The sequence below is a fragment of the Choloepus didactylus genome, chromosome 5 (genome assembly GCF_015220235.1).
Source record: "Choloepus didactylus isolate mChoDid1 chromosome 5, mChoDid1.pri, whole genome shotgun sequence".
NCBI classification, from domain to species: Eukaryota; Metazoa; Chordata; class Mammalia; order Pilosa; family Megalonychidae; genus Choloepus; species Choloepus didactylus.
In genome coordinates, this window is record NC_051311.1 from 140,243,807 (window position 1) to 140,262,546 (window position 18,740).

Sequence of the window (18,740 nt, forward strand, 5' to 3'; positions counted from 1 at the left end):
GCCAGTTAGCATAAAGTCTGCATTTTCTGCAATAATAAAAGCTGTGACATGCCAGAAACTTTTCATGTACTCCTTCTGAGCCTCACATTAATCTTAAAGGGCAGGCATCTTTACGCACTCTGACTCCACCTCGCCCCACCCCCAGCTGTGGGATCTTGAGCAAGTTATTAACTTCTCTGGGCCTCTGTTTCCTCATTTGCAGAAATGGGGATAATAGTACCCACCTTATAGGGTTAGGAGGATTAAATGGAGTCATATTTGCCATGCACTTCACCCACAGCCAATAAACGGTGGCTGCTGTTACTATAATTGCTGCGACTATTATCATCTGCTTTTCCCAGATGAGGGCACTGAAGCTCAGAGGTTAAGCCCCTTGGTCAAGGATACCCAGCTGGCACTGACCCAGGTCTACCTGACCTCAAAGCTCTGCTCCTCGCCCTCTGCCAGCCCGAGAGAGACAAGGCCTGGATGCTCCAAGACCCCGGGAAGGAGGCTCCAGGAGCCCCTGACCCACCATGCCAGCCCCAGTGTCCCTGAGTCCTGCCCCGCCGCGTGGCAGCCCCACCTGAGGACAGTGAGGCGCCGGAAGCAGGGCTGCAGCTCCCGCACACCATAGTCATTGAGATTGTTGTTGTCCAGGTCGAGGGCGAGCCGCTTGCGGAAGTGGTGCAGGACGAAGGAGAGAGCACTGCAGTCGGCCGAGCAGGCGTTGCAGAAGGTCAGCTTGAGGTAGTTGGCGCAGATGCCCTTGGCTGCCAGCTGCCCCACCTTCTCGCTCTGCGTCTCGTAGATGCAGCGCAGCATCCAGATGAAGGTGGGCATGGCCTGCACCTGGTTGAAGCTCCCAGACCGAAGCCGGGGCAGGTTCTTCAGGTGGGACCGCAGACTGGCAAACAGGTGCGCCCACAGGGCCTTGCGCTTTCTCTTCAGGGCCGCCGCGGGCACCAGGTGCTGCAGGAGTTTCTGTTTGGCTTTGGACAGCAGCCCACACAGGAAAAGGTTGGTAAAGTGGAAGTGATCCTTGTTCTTGAAGGGGTCTTCCCCCACCAGGCTGCTGCCCCCCAGGCACCGGAAAGGTAAAGAAGGATAGCAGGACGCCAGTGAGGCCTCCCCAGGAGGCACCCACTCCTGGAAGAACCTGAGCAGCTCTGGCATGCCCACCTTGTCGTCCACCACAAGGAATAAGGCAGTGAAGAAGGCCTGGAGGGTGATGTGGAAAAACTCATAGGACTGCTGATCCCCGCCAGGGTCCAACTCTTGCACGGTCCGCAGGAAACCCAGCTGCAGGTCTCCCTCCTGCATCTTGGAGGCCTGCACTTCCTCTTGGCTGAAGACAAACAGGCTCTTCTCCATGCCCCAGTGGGCCACCTGCCCCAGCGAGTGCAAGGTGCCCCGGCCGGAGCAGAAGGTCTCCGTCTGGCTCCGAGTGTTGCGCTGCACCAGGCTCGTGGGCTGCATCCTGTTCAAGTGGACCTCAGTGACCAGCAGGAAGATGTCGGTCAGTGTTATCGTGCAGTCAGGCAGCTCAGGAGCACTGTCAAAGGCAGTGTGGAAGTGCTGGAAGCACCGGAAAATGATCCAGCAAAAGAGGGGCACAGTGCACAGGCTGCAGAGGTTGGGGTTGGCATCCAGCTGGTCCAGCAGGCGGTCCTGAACTGCCCGGTCGGGGAACATCCTCCTGGTGTAGGCCCGCAGGTGGCTGGGGGAGAAGCCGCGGAGCAGCACCTTCTTCCGAAGGAGCTGGCGTGGGATCTCGATGCCCGTGCGGGCAGTGAGCAGCTTGCTCGCCCCCTTGAGCAGCTTGCCACTGAGCAAACTGGCCAGGAGGACGAGGGGGTGCGCCGGTTCCAAGGGGGAGCAGCTGTCAGGCACACTGCTCAAGTCGAAGTCCGAGTGGAGCTCATCCAGGCCATCGAAGGTGAAGAGGGCCGTGTGGGGAAAGCGCAGCAGGAAGGCAAACACCTCCTCAGGTTCCTGCTCCGGGTAGCAGTAGTGCTTGAAGAGCAGGTCGTGCAGACACAGCGAGTCGCTCTCCTTGAAGCAGCTGAACATGCGGCAGCGGAAGTGGAAGAAGAATTTGATCCCCACGTCCAGCTGCCCCATGGTCCAGAGGCTCTGCAGCCGCTGCAGCAGCATTGACTTGCCCACCCCGGCATCACCGAAGATGAAAATGGTCTCACCCTGCTCGTTGAGGATGCCTGTGGTATGGTCCAGGAGGGAGGCCAGGCTGTCCAAGCTGCCCAGGCTCTCGTTGGCAAAGCCAACCAGCTCCATGACAGTGTCTGTGTACGTCTCCTCCAGCAGCTGCTCCTCCTTCTGCGAGTAGCACAAGATGAACTTGGAGTCTTGGCCCAGTTGATGTCGCAGCTTCTGGGTGTACCTGCTCACTGGAGAAAGAGAGGGGAAGGGCACAGGGGCCCACGGAGGTGAGGGGCCAGGGTAAGAGGTCCAGGCAGAGAGAGGGAGACAGGCGGAAACTGCAACAAACAGGGAGGTGCCCAAGGAGGAGGAGCAACGCACAAACAAACGAAAGCCACTGCCTGAACCCCACGACCAAGTGCAACAATCCCTCAAGTGCAGGCCCTCCAGTGCCTCAAACAGCTGGCCTTCCAGAAGCTGAGGGTCCTGAGGGCAGCAGGCCTCGGCTGGGATGGGCATGGGCGCCGCCTCTGAGCAAGCCTACCTCCTGCAAAGGGAGGGCTCCCCGCTACAGAAGGGGGTTCTATGACTTCCTTTAAAGTAGTTTTGGATCTTAATTATAATTCAATAAAACTGGACACATATGCACATTTCCAGAAATTCATCTCTAACCCTTTCCTATCAACTTAGTCCAACTTGGTTGCCTGTTTAAAATTTTTTAAGTAAATTATATTTCTATAGCTTTGTTGAGGCATAATTTATATACCATAATTCACCCATTGTAAGTATTATATGCTAGTCAGTTATTTCTAGTAAACTTACCAAGTTGTGCAGACATCACAATCCAATTTAAGAACACCTCCACTGTGCCCCTAAAATTCTCTCGAGCCCATTTGCAGCCAAACCCTGCTCCCAACCCTGGCCCCGTGCAACTGTTGATCTGCTTTCTGACTGTAAATTTACCTTTTGTGGACACTTCATAAAAATAGAATCATACAATATGTAGTCTTCTGGCTATTTAAAGGAACCAATGCAGAAGTCTTTTGTGAGAACTGTTCACCACGGGAAAACCTTCCTTTCTCGTGGGGGAAGGACGTGTAGTAGTAAGAGGCAGAAGCTGGTGATGGCCGTGGGCATCTCAGCTGCCCTGCGTGCCTCCCTGGGCCTGCTGGGGGCCCAGACGCAGACACTGGGTCCTGGACTGCTGGGGGCCTTGCTCGCCCAAAACATGCACCTGACTTTCTGGGACACCGTCCTTTGCTTCTGTTTTCAAAGTCAAGCTGGATTCTGTAAAAACCAGGGTTTGGGACCTTAGGGCTGCTATGTTGCCAAGCACTGTGTCAAAGTGGAAAGAACGAGAGGATGGAAAGAAGACTCCCTGACCCTCCAGACCAGCTCATGGCCCCAAGAATATATTCTCATGCTACCCTCTCCTGGCACCTGTTGTCCTTGTCACCATGGGCACTTCTACATTTGAGTGATCGTGTTAACAAATGCTGGTCTGCTGCATTAGACTCTAAGCTCCCTGAAGCCTGGGTCTGTTCATCACCGTATCCCTGGTATCGGCCCAGTGCCTTGGCATATGGTGGGTGCCCCATAAGTACTTGTTGAATTTGTCAATTAACAGGTTTCCATGGTGCTTTGGAAATAAGAACTGGTACCCAGGGTGATCGATGAATACTTTGCCTAGAGTCAAACCCAGAAAGAATTTTAAAAGGAAAAAAAAAAAACTACAACCTCAAATTTATGCAACCATTAAAATCTTTTATATATGTCAGAATAGGAAGTAAGCAACAGGTCAGAATGGAGGCCACTCCCACACTGCCATGGGCTCTTCTATAAACCAGACAGCCACACATGGCCGGTTCAGTCCTAGTCGCCCGGGCTGCACTTGGAGACCCAGGCTAGCTGTCTCCTAAAATAAATATAGCCCCTCCCACCTGCTACCTGGTGGACCAAGCGTTTATGCTCTGCTGGGCCTAAATACGGCATCAATATCATCCCCAAACCCCCAGGCCTTGCCTGCACTGGTGTCTGCACTGCCCTGGGGCTGACTCGTACCTGGGTCAGTGTTGACCACAGCTCTGCTCTGAATGAGCTGGGAAGGGGAGAAGCCGATTTCCAGCAGCCAAGGCCTCAGGTCCACATAAGCATCTGCAAGTTGCTGGAGCACGAAGAGGAAGAACTCGGACACCTCCTCACCCTTGCTCTGGACCAGGTCCAGAATTTTACGGACCTGGCAGGGGCACACGAGCTGGCATTAGGGTCAACCCCTCCTGGAAAGGCCCCATAGGAGCACATGGCAGAGCTCCGAGCTCCTACCTCTTGCTTGGCCCTCCACCCAGCTGGTGTGCGAGTCAACATGTTGGAGGCCTAGAATCTGTGAAATAGACCAACCACCTTAATCAAGAAATCAAACCTCACAGCTCTAAGGGAGCAGAGGCTTCCGTGAGCCTAAAAATAAAAAGGTAGGCCTCTGTACTGGAGCCACTATGCACCCACGCAACTCTGTCACCTTTTCCCTCTGAACTCAGTGTCCGGGAATGAATGTGAAGAGGAAAGAAGTCACATCTCAGGGATAATGAGGTGGGAGCAAGGGCATAACAGACCCCGGTATGTTATACAGTTATGACAAGCTTTTTGGTCATTAAAAAAAAAAAAAAAAAAAAGGCAGACAAAAAATCCAAAGAGGAGACCAAAGTTCACAACGGTGCTACTAGCCTTCCCCCAAGAACACCTTCTTGTCCCTTCTGAGCCCCAATGCAATTACATTACAAATGGACTTGGTTATTCCTCTTACCAAGGAGGATTTTTTGGTCTTGCCGATTATATTTTTCAGAAGATGACCTAAAGCTAAAGTGAAACGAAGGGCTGTTAAGACTTCTCACAAGTGGAATGCAGAAAAGTCTTTATGTGACCCAGCTTAGGCTGTAGGCATTACTGAATCTGATGCAATGTCCATTCTGAGTTTTACCCTGCAATGAGCAGTTCTCCAAATTTAAAAATGGTGAATGATCATTCCTGCTAATGTTTAATGCTCATTTTATCTTTCTCTCCTAGTAGTTTAAAGTGAATTTAAAAAGGAATTGTTTGGGAGCCAACACAGTTGGCTGAGATATGAGCAGCTGGAGCTGAGATATGAGTTTACTCTAGCACATAAACACAGAAGTTATGGAATAAGCCGAGAGCTCAGGCATTTAGGGCCTATAGGGACCCCAAAGTGAAATGCTGCCCCAGACACTAAATTCCCAAAGCTCCCTGCTCAGGTGAAGAGGGACCGGTCAACCCGCCTGGGCCTGGGCACCTTGTCCGGCCGGGTGGGGCAGGCACACACGATCTCCGCGTCCTCGGCCGAGAAGTAGTCATTCTTCAGCAAATTGTCCACCAGACACTGCGTGTTGCGGATGTGAGTGACCAGAAGCTCCCGGTTGATTCTCAACAATTTAATGTGCGACTCAGATGGGATTATTTCCATCTCACTGTGGGCCTGCTTTTCCATGGTTAAAGCAGCGAGCAGCTACTCTTCCCAAGTTCATCTTTGGTGGCATCTGTCTTCCTAGCAGAGGGCAACGAGGATCCAGGGCCCCTGCCCCTCAGCACAGCCCCTGAGAAAACAAATCACCATCAAAACAAAGGCATGGCAAGGATCCACCCCTCACCCCCACCTCGCAGTGCTCTGGGATTCCTCCTCTGCTTAAGAATTGTATCTGAGATGCACTAAGAGAAAATTCTAATTTAAATGCTTCCACTTGTGGGTTACATTGCTAAAGGAGGCAACCAGAGGTAGCCAATCCTTTTGTTTAGAAGAACTTCATTTTTTTTTTTTTTTTTTTTTTTAAAGGCAAAGTGTGCCTAGATCCCAGACTGGGATGGAGTTCAAAGTTTTATTGCTTTATGTAATAAGGTTAACTGGAACTGGAGGTTTTCACATGCTGCAAAAGGGGAGAGCGCCCAGAATTTTGGAGAAGAGGAACTGTGGGGGGTGCAGGGGAGAAAAAATCTAAGCAAAAAAATGCCTGCAGAGACAGCCACCAAGAGCCAGGGAACCTGGGAAGGTGACTTATCATTTGTCATTACTTATTCTGTGGTATATCATAGCCCTCCTCCAAGCCCCGCTGTGGTCATACTCTCAGCAGTATCTGTTCTATATGACAACCTGGGGACTGGAGGAGAAGCAGTGACCACCTGTGGAGTGACATGGGACAGAGGGATGGCAAAGGCCCAGGAGAAAGGACAGAGAATTGGCATGGGAGTTCAGAGTGATAGATGACTGGGAAACCACCTCCCGGAAAATCGTGAAAACCATGTGCAAGTGCTGAACTTTACTGTCTGGATAGGAACGGGGGCCCAAGCTTCTTTATTTGGGTATTTAAAAACACTTGGGGTGACTCCTCCGGCTCCCGTGGCTACAGTGGCGCTCGCCCCAGTGTCTCCCACGTGCACCCCAGCTGCCTCCTAGCGGCGCGGCGCCCGCTCCTACGCCTAAAATCACTAATGTGTGATTTCAGTGGAATAAATGGCGTCCAAAGTCACAGATACCATAGTCTGGTATCAGAAGAAGTTACTCCTCCAGGGAAGTAGGTAGAAGGCCAGGAACTGCATGGACTGGACACTGCAGAGCAATTTGACTTTGGGCATACTTCATACAACACTCAAGAACACGTCAAAGTGCTGAGATCAGCGAAATCTGTAAGTTTTTGTGGCCAGGGGACCCGTGCCCCTCCCTGCCAGGCTCAGTCCCGTGGGAGGAGGGGCCATCAACGCTGGAAAGGAGAAGGGAGAACTGCAGTGGCAGCTCTTATCGGAAACTCATTCTACTGATCCAAACTCCAACCACAGATAGACTGAGACCAGATATCAGAGAATCCGAGAGCAGCCAGCCCAGCAGAGAGGAGATAGGGATAGCAAGAAACAGCAAGAAAAGCCCAAAAAGAAAAGTGGAGGCTTTTTGGAGTTCTGGTGAACATAGAAAGGGGAAGGGCAGAGCTCAGGCCCTGAGGCTCATATGCAAATCCCTAAGAAAAACTGAATTCTCTGCCCCCTGGACTTTTCCTTAATGGCCCTAATTGCTTTGTCTCTTAGCATTTCAATAACCCATCAGATCTGCGAGGAGGGTCCTTTCCTTTTTTTTTTTTATCTTTTCTTTTTTCTTTTTCTAAAACAATTACTCTAAGAAGCCCAATACAGAAAGCCTCAAAGACTTGCAATTTGGGCAGGTCAAGACAAGAGCAGAAATAAGAGAGCTCTGAGACAAAAGGCAATAATCCAGTGGCTGAGAAAATTCACTAAACACCACAACCTCCCAAGAAAAGGGGGGCTTCCGCTCAGCAGACTGGGAGCCTCCCTACATAGCCCTGCAGCCCAGAACCGCCCTGGGGGGATGGCACTCACCTGTGACATAGCACAGTCATCCCTCAACAGAGGACCAGGGGGTGCATGGCCTGGAAGAGGGACCCACTCGCAAGTCTCAGGGGCCATACCAAGGACTTGTGGGTCAGTGGCAGAGACAAACTGTGGCAGGACTGAACTGAAAGATTAGACTATTGCAGCAGCTTTAAAACTCCAGGAACACCAGGGAGATTTGCTTGTTAGAGCTGCCCCCACTCCCTGACCACTCAGACACATGCCCCATATACAGGGCAGGCAATACCAACTATACACACAAGCTTGGTACAACAATTGGACCCCACAAGACTCACTCCCCCACTCACCACAAAGGGAAAGCAGGGGAGAACTGGCTTGAGGGGAACAGGTGGCTCGTGGACGCCACCTGCTGCTTAGTTAGAGAAACTGTACTCCATGAAGCTGTAGAGCTGACAAATTAGAGATAAGGACTTCAATTGGTCTACAAATCCTAAAAGAACCCTATCAAGTTAAGCAAATGCCAAGAGGCCAAAATCAACAGAAAATTTTAAAGCATATGAAAAAACCAGACGATATGGATAATCTAAGCCCAAGCACCCAAATCAAAAGATCAGAGGAGGCACAGTACCTAGAGCAACTAATCAAAGAACTAAAGATGAACGACAAGACTGTGGCATGGGATATAAAGGACATGAAGAAGACATTGCAAGACTAAATAAAAAAATAGATGATCTTATGGAAATTAAAGAAACTGTTGACCAAATTTAAAAGATTCTGGATACTCATAGTACAAGACTAGAGGAAGTTGAACAATGAATCAGTGACCTGGAAGATGAAAGAATGGAAAATGAAAGCATAAAAGAAAGAATGGGGAAAAAACTTGAAAAAATCGAAATGGACCTCAGGGATATGATAGATAACATAAAACGTCCAAATATAAGACTCATTGGTGTTCCAGAAGCGGAAGAGAAGGGTAAAGGTCTAGGAAGAGTATTCAAAGAAATTGTTGGGGAAAACTTCCCAAATCTTCTAAACACCATAAATATACAAATCATAAATGCCCAGCGAACTCCAAATACAATAAATACAAATAAACCTACTCCGAGACATATTCTGATCACACTGTCAAACACGGAAGAGAAGGAGCAAGTTCTGAAAGCCGCAAGAGGAAAGCAATTCACCACATACAAAGGAAACAGCATAAGACTAAGTAGTGACTACTCAGCAGCCATCATGGAAGTGAGAAGGTAGTGGCACAACATATTTAAAATTCTGAGTGAGAAAAGTTTCTAACCAAGAATACTTTATCCAGCGGAGCTCTCCTTCAAATTTGAGGGAGAGCTTAAATTTTTCACAGACAAACAAATGCTGAGAGAATTTGCTAACAAGAGACCTGCCCTACTGGAGATACTAAAGGGAGCCCTACAGACAGAGAAACGAAGAAAGGTAAGAGACACAAGGAGAAAGGTTCAGTACTAAAGAGATTTGGTATGGGTACATTAAAGGATATTAATAGAGAGAGGGAAAAATATAGATGACAAACATAAACCAAAGGATAAGATGGCTGATTCAAGAAATGCCTTCATGGTTATAACTTTGAATGTAAATGGATTAAACTCCCCAATTAAAAGATATAGATTCGCAGAATGGATCAAAAAAAAATGGACCATCAATATGCTGCATACAAGAGACTTATCTTAGACACAGGAACACAAAGAAATTGAAAGTGAAAGGATGGAAAAAAATATTTCATGCCAGCTACAGCCAAAAGAAAGCAGGTGTAGCAATATTAATCTCAGATAAAATAGACTTTAAATGCAGGGATGTTTTGAGAGACAAAGAAGGCCACTACATACTAATAAAAGGGGCAATTCAACAAGAAGAAATAACAATCATAAATGTCTATGCACCCAATCAAGGTGCCACAAAATATATGAGAGAAACACTGGCAAAACTAAAGGAAACAATTGATGTTTCCACAATAATTGTGGGAGACTTCAACACATCACTCTCTCCTATAGATAGATCAACCAGACAAAAGACCAATAAGGAAACTGAAAACCTAAACAATCTGATAAATGAATTAGATTTAACAGACATATATAGAACATTACATCCCAGATCACCAGGATACACATTCTTCTCTAATGCTCATGGAAATTTCTCCAGAATAGATCATATGCTGGGACATAAAACAAGGCTCAATAAATTTAAAAAGATTGAAATTATTCAAAGCACATTCTCTGACCACAATGGAATACAATTAGAAGTCAATAACCATCAGAGACTTAGAAAATTCACAAATACCTGGAGGTTAAACAACACACTCCTAAACAATCAGTGGGTTAAAGAAGAAATAGCAAGGGAAATTACTAAATATATAGAGACGAATGAAAATGAGAACACAACATACCAAAACCTATGGGATGCAGCAAAAGTGGTACTGAGGGGGAAATTTATAGCACTAAATGCATATATTAAAAAGGAAGAAAGAGCCAAAATCAAAGAACTAATGGATCAACTGAAGAAGTTAGAAAATGAACAGCAAACCAATCCTAAACCAAGTAGAAGAAAAGAAATAACAAGGATTAAAGCAGAAATAAATGACATAGAGAACAAAAAAACAAGAGAGGATAAATGACACCAAAAGTTGGTTCTTTGAGAAGATCAAGAAGATTGACAAGCCCCTAGCTAGACTGACAAAATCAAAAAAGAGAGAAGACACATATAAACAAAATAATGAATGAGAAAGGTGACATTACTGCAGATCCTGAAGAAATTAAAAGAATTATAAAAGGATACTATGAACAACTGTATGGCAATAAACTGGATAATGTAGAGGAAATGGACAATTTCCTGGAAACATATGAACAACCTAGACTGACCAGAGAAGAAATAGAAGACCTCAATCAACCCATCACAAGCAAAGAGATCCACTCAGTCATCAAAAATCTTCCCACAAATAAATGCCCAGGACCAGATGGCTTCACAGGGAAATTCTACCAAACTTTCCAGAAAGAACTGACACCAATCTTACTGAAACTCTTTCAAAACATCGAAGAAAATGGAACACTACCTAACTCATTTTATGAAGCTAACATCAATCTAATACCAAAACCAGGCAAAGATGCTACAAAAAAGGAAAACTACCGGCCAATCTCCCTAATGAATACAGATGCAAAAATTCTCAACAAAATACTTGCAAATCAAACCCAAAGACACATTAAAAAAATCATAAACCATGACCAAGTGGGGTTCATTCCAGGCATGCAAGGATGGTTCAACATAAGAAAATCAATCAATGTATTACAACACATTAACAAATCAAAAGGGAAAAATCAAATGATCATCTCAATAGATGCTGAAAAAGCATTTGACAAAATCCAACATCCCTTTTTGATAAAAACACTTCAAGAGGTAGGAATTGAAGGAAACTTCCTCAATATTATAAAGAGCATATATGAAAAACCGACAGCCAGCACAGTACTCAATGGTGAGAGACTGAAAGCCTTCCCTCTAAGATCAGGAACAAGACAAGAATGCCCGCTGTCACCACTGTTATTCAACATTGTGCTGGAAGTGCTAGCCAGGGCAATCCGGCAAAACAAAGAAATAAAAGGCATCCAAACTGGAAAGGAAGAAGTAAAACTGTCATTGTGTGCAGATGATATGACCTTATATCTGGAAAACCCTGAGAAATCGACAATACAGCTACTAGAGCTAATAAACAAATTTAGCAAAGTAGCGGGATACAAGATTAATGTACATAAGTCAATAATGTTTCTATATGCTAGAAATGAACAAACTGAAGAGACACTCAAGAAAAAGATACCATTTTCAATAGCAACTAAAAAAATCAAGTACCTAGGAATAAACTTAAGCAAAGATGTATAAGACCTATACAAAGAAAACTACATAACTCTACTAAAAGAAATAGAAGGGGACCTTAAAAGATGGAAAAATATTCCAGGTTCATGGATAGGAAGGCTAAATGTCATTAAGATGTCATTTCTACCCAAACTCATCTACAGATTCAATGCAATCCCAATCAAAATTCCAACAACCTACTTTGCAGACTTGGAAAAGCTAGTTATCAAATTTATTTGGAAAGAGAAGATGCCTCGAATTGCTAAAGACACTGTAAAAAAGAAAAACGAAGTGGGAGGACTTACACTCCCTGACTTTGAAGCTTATTATAAAGCCACAGTTGTCAAAACAGCATTGTACTGGCACAAAGATAAGACATATAGATCAATGGAATCGAATTGAGAATTTGGAGATAGACCCCCAGATCTATGGCTGACTGATCTTTGATAAGTCCCCCAAAGTCACTGAACTGGGTCATACAGGTCTTTTCAAGAAATGGGGCTGGGAGAGTTGGATATCCATATCCAAAAGAATGAAAGAGGACCCCTACCTCACACCCTACACAAAAATTAACTCAAAATGGACCAAAGACCTCAATATAAAAGAAAGTACCACAAAACTCCTAGAAGATAATGTAGGAAAACATCTTCAAGACCTTGTATTAGGCGGCCACTTCCTAGACTTTACACCCAAAGCACAAGCAACAAAAGAGAAAATAGATAAATGGGAACTCCTCAAGCTTAGAAGTTTCTGTACCTCAAAGGAATTTCTCAAAAAGGTAAAGACGCAGCCAACTCAATGGGAAAAAATTTTTGGAAACCATGTATCTGACAAAAGACTGATATCTTGCATATATAAAGAAATCCTACAACTCAATGACGATAGTTCAGACAGCCCAATTATAAAATGAGCAAAAGATATGAAAACACACTTCTCTGAACAGGAAATACAAATGGCCAAGAAACATATGAAAAAATGCTCAGCTTCACTAGCTATTAGAGAGATGCAAATTAAGACCACAATGAGATACCATCTCACACCAATTAGAATGGCTGTCATTAAATAAACAGGAAACTACAAATGCTGGAGGGGATGTGGAGAAATTGGAACTCTTATTTATTGTTGGTGGGACTGTATAATGGTTCAGCAACTCTGGAAGTCAGTTTGGCAGTTCCTTAGAAAACTAGATATAGAGTTACCGTTCGTTCCAGCGATTGCACTTCTTGGTATATACCCGGAAGATCGGAAAGCAGAGACACAAACAGATATCTGCACGCCAATGTTCACAGCAGCATTATTCACAATTGCCAAGAGATGGAAACAACCCAAATGTCCTTCAACAGATGAGTGGATAAATAAAATGTGGTATATACACACGATGGAATACTACACAGCAGTAAGAAGGAATGATGTTGTGAAACATATGACAACATGGATGAACCTTGAAGACATAATGCTGAGCAAAATAAGCCAGGCACAAAAAGATAAATATTATATGCTACCACTAATGTGAACTTTGAAAAATGTAAAACAAATGGTTTATAATGTAGAATGTAGGGAAACTAGCGATAGAGAGTAATTAAGGAAGGGGGAACAATAATCTAATAAGAACAGATGAGCTATCGTGGGTAAATTTAATGTTCTGGGAATGCTCAGGAATGACTATGGTCTGTTAATTTCTGAAGGGTATAGTAGGAACAAGTTCACAGAAATGTTGCTATATTAGGTTACTTCCTTGGGGTAGAGTAGGAACATGTTGGAGGTAAAGTAGTTATCTTAGGTTAGTTGTCTTTTTCTCACTCCCTTGTGATGGTCTCTTGGAAATGTTCTTTTATTATATGTTTTTTAAAATTTCTTATTTTTTTTTTTATTTTTCATACTGTTGATTTAAAAGAAAAAAAAGTTAAAAAAAAAAACGAGGCAAAAAATATGCAGAGCCAACTTGAGGAGCTGGTGGAGAATGCAGGGGTGTTGGCCTGCCCCACCGCAATGGTTGCTGACATGCCCACAGACATAGGGGACTGGTGGTTTGATGGGCTGAGCCCTCTACCACAGGATTTGCCCTTGGGAAGACTGTTGCTGCAGGGGAGAGGCTGGGCCTCCCTATAATTGTGCCTAAGAGCCTCCTCCCGAATGCCTCTTTGTTGCTCAGATGTGGCCCTCTCTCTCTAGCTAAGCCAACTTGAAAGGTGGAATCACTGCCCTCCCCCCTACAGGGGATCAGACACCCAGGGGAGTGAATCTCCCTGGCAACGTGGAATATGACTCCCGGGGAGGAATGTAGACCCGGCATCATGGGATAGAGAATATCTTCTTGACCAAAAGGGGGATGTGAAAGGAAATGAAATAAGCTTCAGTGGCAGAGAGATTCCAAAAGGAGCCGAGAGGTCACTCTGGTGAGCACTCTTATGTACAATATAGACAACCCTTTTTAGGTTCTAATGAATTGGGATAGCTGGTGGTAAATACCTGAAACTATCAAACTACAACCCAGAACCCATGAATCTTGAAGACAATTATATAAAAATATAGTTTATGAAGGGTGACAATGGGATTGGGATAGCCATAAGGACCACACTCCCCTTTGTCTAGTTTATGGATGGATGAGTAGAAAAAATAGGGGAAGGAAAGAAACGGACAAAGGCACCCACTGTTCTTTTTTACTTTAATTGCTCTTTTTCACTTTAATTATTATTCTTGTTATTTTTGTGTGTGTGGTAATGAAGGTGTCAGGGATTGATTTTGGTGACGAATGTACAACTATGTAATGGTATATGAACAATCGAATGTACGATTTGTTTTGTATGACTGCGTGGTATGTGAAAATATCGCAATAATATAAAGAGTAACAAAACAAAACAAAACAAAACACTTGGGTTCATCTGAGTTGCCCCAAAATTGCACTGACTGGCTTTCTTGTAACTAAAATAACAACAAAAGATCCTTCCAGTGCTTCCTTTCCAGCCAGCTTTGTGTATATTAAGTGGATCAAAATCTCAAAAGTGGAAAGACTTTGAACTGGCCACTTAGTCCTTTGTCTAAGGCAGGAAACCCCACACATTCCAGACAGATAGCTTCCTAATTTCTTTTGTTGAGCTCAAAAAAAGTTTTCAAAGACCTCTAACCACAGTCAGCATCATTAGATGTTCATGAGCCCAAGTCAGTTAAAATTCAAAACCAGTGGTTCTCAAATTTTTCCAAGTCCCATGTGAGATTCCTGCTCTTTCACACACGTACATTTATTTTCTTATACATCTCAAATTGCCAAGACACCACAAGTCTTACAGAGATTCTCAGCTGGAACTCACACAGCTTTCTTTTTTTAAGCTAAATGATTGAGAAACCAACAGCACAGTTTAACATTCTAAGCAACAGAAGGGTAAACAATGCTTAGCAAAAAGAATTTAAAGGAATGAAAATAGGTTTCAATTCCACTAATCGTATGGTAATCTTTTGGAAGCTAATTAAGCCTTATTTATTTTAGTCAATTCCACTGTCCCTTTAAGTTCCATGATATTAGAAAAGCAGTTTCCTTAAAAAATACCAGTTGATAAAAATAAATTTAAATTAGTACTTAATAATACCATTTTAAGGTTCTGGCATTGTTCCATGAAGCATGTCAGAATACTTTAAAACAATATTCACTCCTTAAACCTTCAACTCCAGATTCTTTCTGGACTCAGCAAAATCAAAGAAAAGAAAGGTTTCTTTGAAAATTCTATTGTGTTGAATGATGAATGAATGAAGTTAAAGACCAGATAGGTTTTATTCAGAACTCTAGCATCTCCGAGTACTCTCTATACATTCTCCTTACAGGGCAGTGTTTTCCCAATGTCAGTCATTCAGGCCCCAGAGTCACTTTTTTTGCAGGAAGGGGGTATAATTGAGTCCCAGCTAATACATATATATATTAATTACTTACATTTTTGCTTTAAATTAACTTTATTTAAAAATCCCTATACATTAATTTAAAAGGAAAATTTTATCACCATTTGTTTTAGTTTGCTAAAGCTGCCAGAATGCAATATATGGGATGGCTTTTAACAATGGGGATTTATTAAGTTACAAGTTACAATTCTAAAGCTGTGAAAATGTCCAAATTAAGGCATCAACAAGAGGATGATGTCTGTGTAGAAAGGCTGCTGGCATGTGGGGTTCTCCTGTCACACGGGAAGGCACATGGCGACGTCTGCTTGTCCTTCTCTCCTGGGTTCTGGTTTCAATGGCTCTCTCTCAGCTCCTGTGCGTCCTTCTTGCTTCTCTGAGTGTTTCTCATCTCTCTCCTCTCTGTGTGTTTCTCCTTTTATCCTCTCATAAAGGGCTCCAGCATTAAGGATTAAGACCCATCTTGAATTGGGTGGGTCACATTCCAATTGAAACAACCTAACCAGAAGATCCCACCCACAATACATCTGCACCCGCAAGAATGGATTAAAAGAGCATGGTGTTTTCTGGGGTACATAACAGTCCCAAACTAGCATACTCCACCATCTGGAACTCAAAAAGACATGTTCTTTCCATATGCAAAATACATTCATTCCATCACAATATCACAAAAACTTAAATCATTTCATTAACAATAAGTAAATATAAAGTCTCATCAAAATCAGTTATAGGAGTGGTCTATCCTAAGGCAAAATTCCCCTCCGGCTGTGGGCCTGTGAAACATAGAACAAGTTATCTGCTTCCAATATACAAAGGAAGGAAGTCATAGGGTAAACATTCCAATTGCCATAGGGAGAAACTGAAAGGAAAACAGGGGTCATTGGACCCAAACAGTTCCAAAAACCTGCAGGGCAAACCCCATTAGATTTTAAAGTCTGAGAGATGTTTCATCCTCAGGGCTTTAGAGAACGGCAGTCCCACCCTCTCCAAGGGCTTACGCATGGCCCTGCTCTCTCCAAACACTGGGGTGAGGGTCCCAACATCTCCAAGCTTTGGGGAGAACACCATGTTCTTGGCTCCACCCTCTTCAAGCACTGAGGCAGCACCTGCACTTTCTGCCCTCTCCGGGGCACACTCTCAACCCGCTTAGACCAGGGGTGTGGTGGCCAGGCTCTCCCCAACCCCTGGGGAATGTGTTCCACCCTCTCTGAGGCCTGGGGTACCAACCCTCATCCTGAACAACAGAGCAGCCTAGTTCCCCTCAATTCCCCAGGCATCTGAGAGCCCTGGGATGGTGACATTCTTCCTGAACAATGGGGAGGAAGTCCCACCCTCCACAAATTCCAAGCTAAACCCACCCCCTCCCCATGCATAGCTGGGTCCGCTCTCCAGGCCCAAGGTTTCTTGACTCCAGACCTTAGCTCCCATGGTTCTGCCTTTGAAGTCATTTTTCCGTCAATCTGTCCTTTCTCTGTCTCCTTTAGTCCAGGCTGGCAGTGGTTCCATTCACACAGAGCTCACAAAAACTTAGTATGGCACGCAGCACACAAGGTCCCAACTGTCAGACAATAGGACTTTCCACAAATCCTTTCTGGATAACTCCATCTGCAAGCCCGTCTCGCACTGAAATGGCTGGCTGGTTAAATCCTCACATGGGGTTCTCTTCTCTGGGGACTCACTTCCCAGAAACTCAGAATTTTCCAAACCATTAATTTCTGTTTCTTTGTACCCAAGAGTTATTCTCGGCTTATCCCTTTCCTCTCACATTTTACTATAAGCTACAAGGAGAGGCCTGGCTACATTTCCTACATTTAGTTTGGAAATTTCCTCAGTTAGATATCTGAGCTCATCACTTTCAAATTCTGCCTTTCATCCAACACCAGGACTCAACTTTGCCAAATTCTCTGCTACTTTAAAACAAGGATGGCTTTTTTCCAGTTGGCAATGACACATTCATCATTTCCATCTAAGGCTTCTTTGGAAGTGCCTTTAGTGTCCATATTTCTACCAACAGTCTCTTCAAAACAATCTAGGCTTTTCTATTCAAGAATCTCACAATTCTTCCAGAATCTTCCCCTTATCTATTTATAAAGCTGGTCCAGCATTTCTGGTATTTGCAAATTGCAGCACTCCACTTCTCTAGGACCACAATCTGTTTCAGTTTGCTAAAGCTGCCAGAATGCAATATACCAGAAATGGGTTGGCTTTTAACATTTATTAAAATGTTTAAGTTACAAGTTACAATTCTAAGGGCATGAAAATGTCCCAATTAAGGCATCAACTAGAGCAAAGAGCTGTGAGATAAACACCCAGAGACATTTGGAGACTGTCATTGAAACCAGAACCAGGAAACAAGGACCAGCAGATGTTGCCATGTGTACCTTCCCATGGGACAGAGGAACCCCAGATGCCAGCAGCCTTTCCTCAGAGAAGATATCTTTCTCTTGATGCCTTAATTTGGACATTGTCATGGCCTTAGAACTGTAAATTTGTAACCTAATAAAACCCCATTGAAAAAGCCAGCCCATTTCTTGTACATTGCATTCGAGCAGCTTTAGCAACTGAAACACCATTGTAAACAAGTGGGGGAAGAGGAGTGGTATAGAACATAGTTTGTATATGCTACTGAAGTTAACTGGTATCAAATCAAAGGAGATTATTATAGATTTAGGAGTAAATTTAAACCCCATTGTAACCACAAAAAATATACACATGTAAATGAGAAGAGATTCTAAAGGGCCCATTACAAAAGATAGACTAAATAAAAAATAAGTCAGTAATAGAAGAATTGAGGGGCAAAAAGGGTATAAAACCGACAAAATCAAATAGCAAAATGGTAGCAGTAAGTCCTGCATTATCAGTAATTACTTTAAATGTAAATGGGTTAAACTCTCCAGTCAAAAGACAGGGATTGTTGAAATTGATTAAATCAAAAAAAAGCATGATCCAACCATACACTGTTTATAAGAGATTCACCTTAAATTCAGATATACAAGTAGGTTAAAAATGAAAGGATGGAAAATATATTCTATCTATGCAAACAGCAATGAAAAGAGACAAGGATGGATATACTAATACAAGATAAAATAGACTTTGTCAAAAACTGTTAAAATGGACAAATTGATAAAAGAGTCAGTTCATCAAAATGATATAATGGTTATAAACAAATATGCACTTTACAAAAGGGCACTAAAATAAAATGAAGCAATGACAAAAGGGAGCAATAGGCAGTTCTATATTAATAGTATGAGACTTTAATATACCACTTTCAATAATGGATTCAATATCTAGACAGAAGATCAAAATGAAAATAAAAGATTTGAACAACATGATACACTAATTAGACCTAACACACATATAGAACACTTAATCCAACAACAGCAGAATACACATTCTTCTCAAGTACACAAGGATCATTTTCTAGGAGACACCATATGTTAGGTCACAAAACAAGTCTCAATGAATACAAAAAGACTGAAATCAAA

General features: G+C 43.7%; 1 protein-coding gene across 7 annotated transcripts in view; it reads right to left on the reverse strand.

Annotated features, from left to right (window-relative positions):
- Nucleotides 1-18,740, reverse strand: part of NOD1 (nucleotide binding oligomerization domain containing 1) — a 94,299-nt gene that overhangs the window by 40,989 nt on the left and 34,570 nt on the right. For 6 of the 7 annotated variants that reach the window (XR_005217049.1, XR_005217047.1, XR_005217048.1 and 3 more), the window contains exons 2-4: nucleotides 5,444-5,744; nucleotides 4,201-4,375; nucleotides 566-2,387 (exon numbers count right to left, since the gene is read on the reverse strand). Coding sequence is in view for 4 of the 7 variants with exons in the window: in XM_037836984.1 (XP_037692912.1) it covers nucleotides 566-2,387; nucleotides 4,201-4,375; nucleotides 5,444-5,638 (2,192 nt within the window). In the remaining 3 variants the exon portion in view is untranslated. Of the gene's footprint in view, nucleotides 1-565; nucleotides 2,388-4,200; nucleotides 4,376-5,443; nucleotides 5,745-18,740 lie in introns of those variants that run through there. The other variant, XM_037836987.1, reaches the window with a different exon arrangement.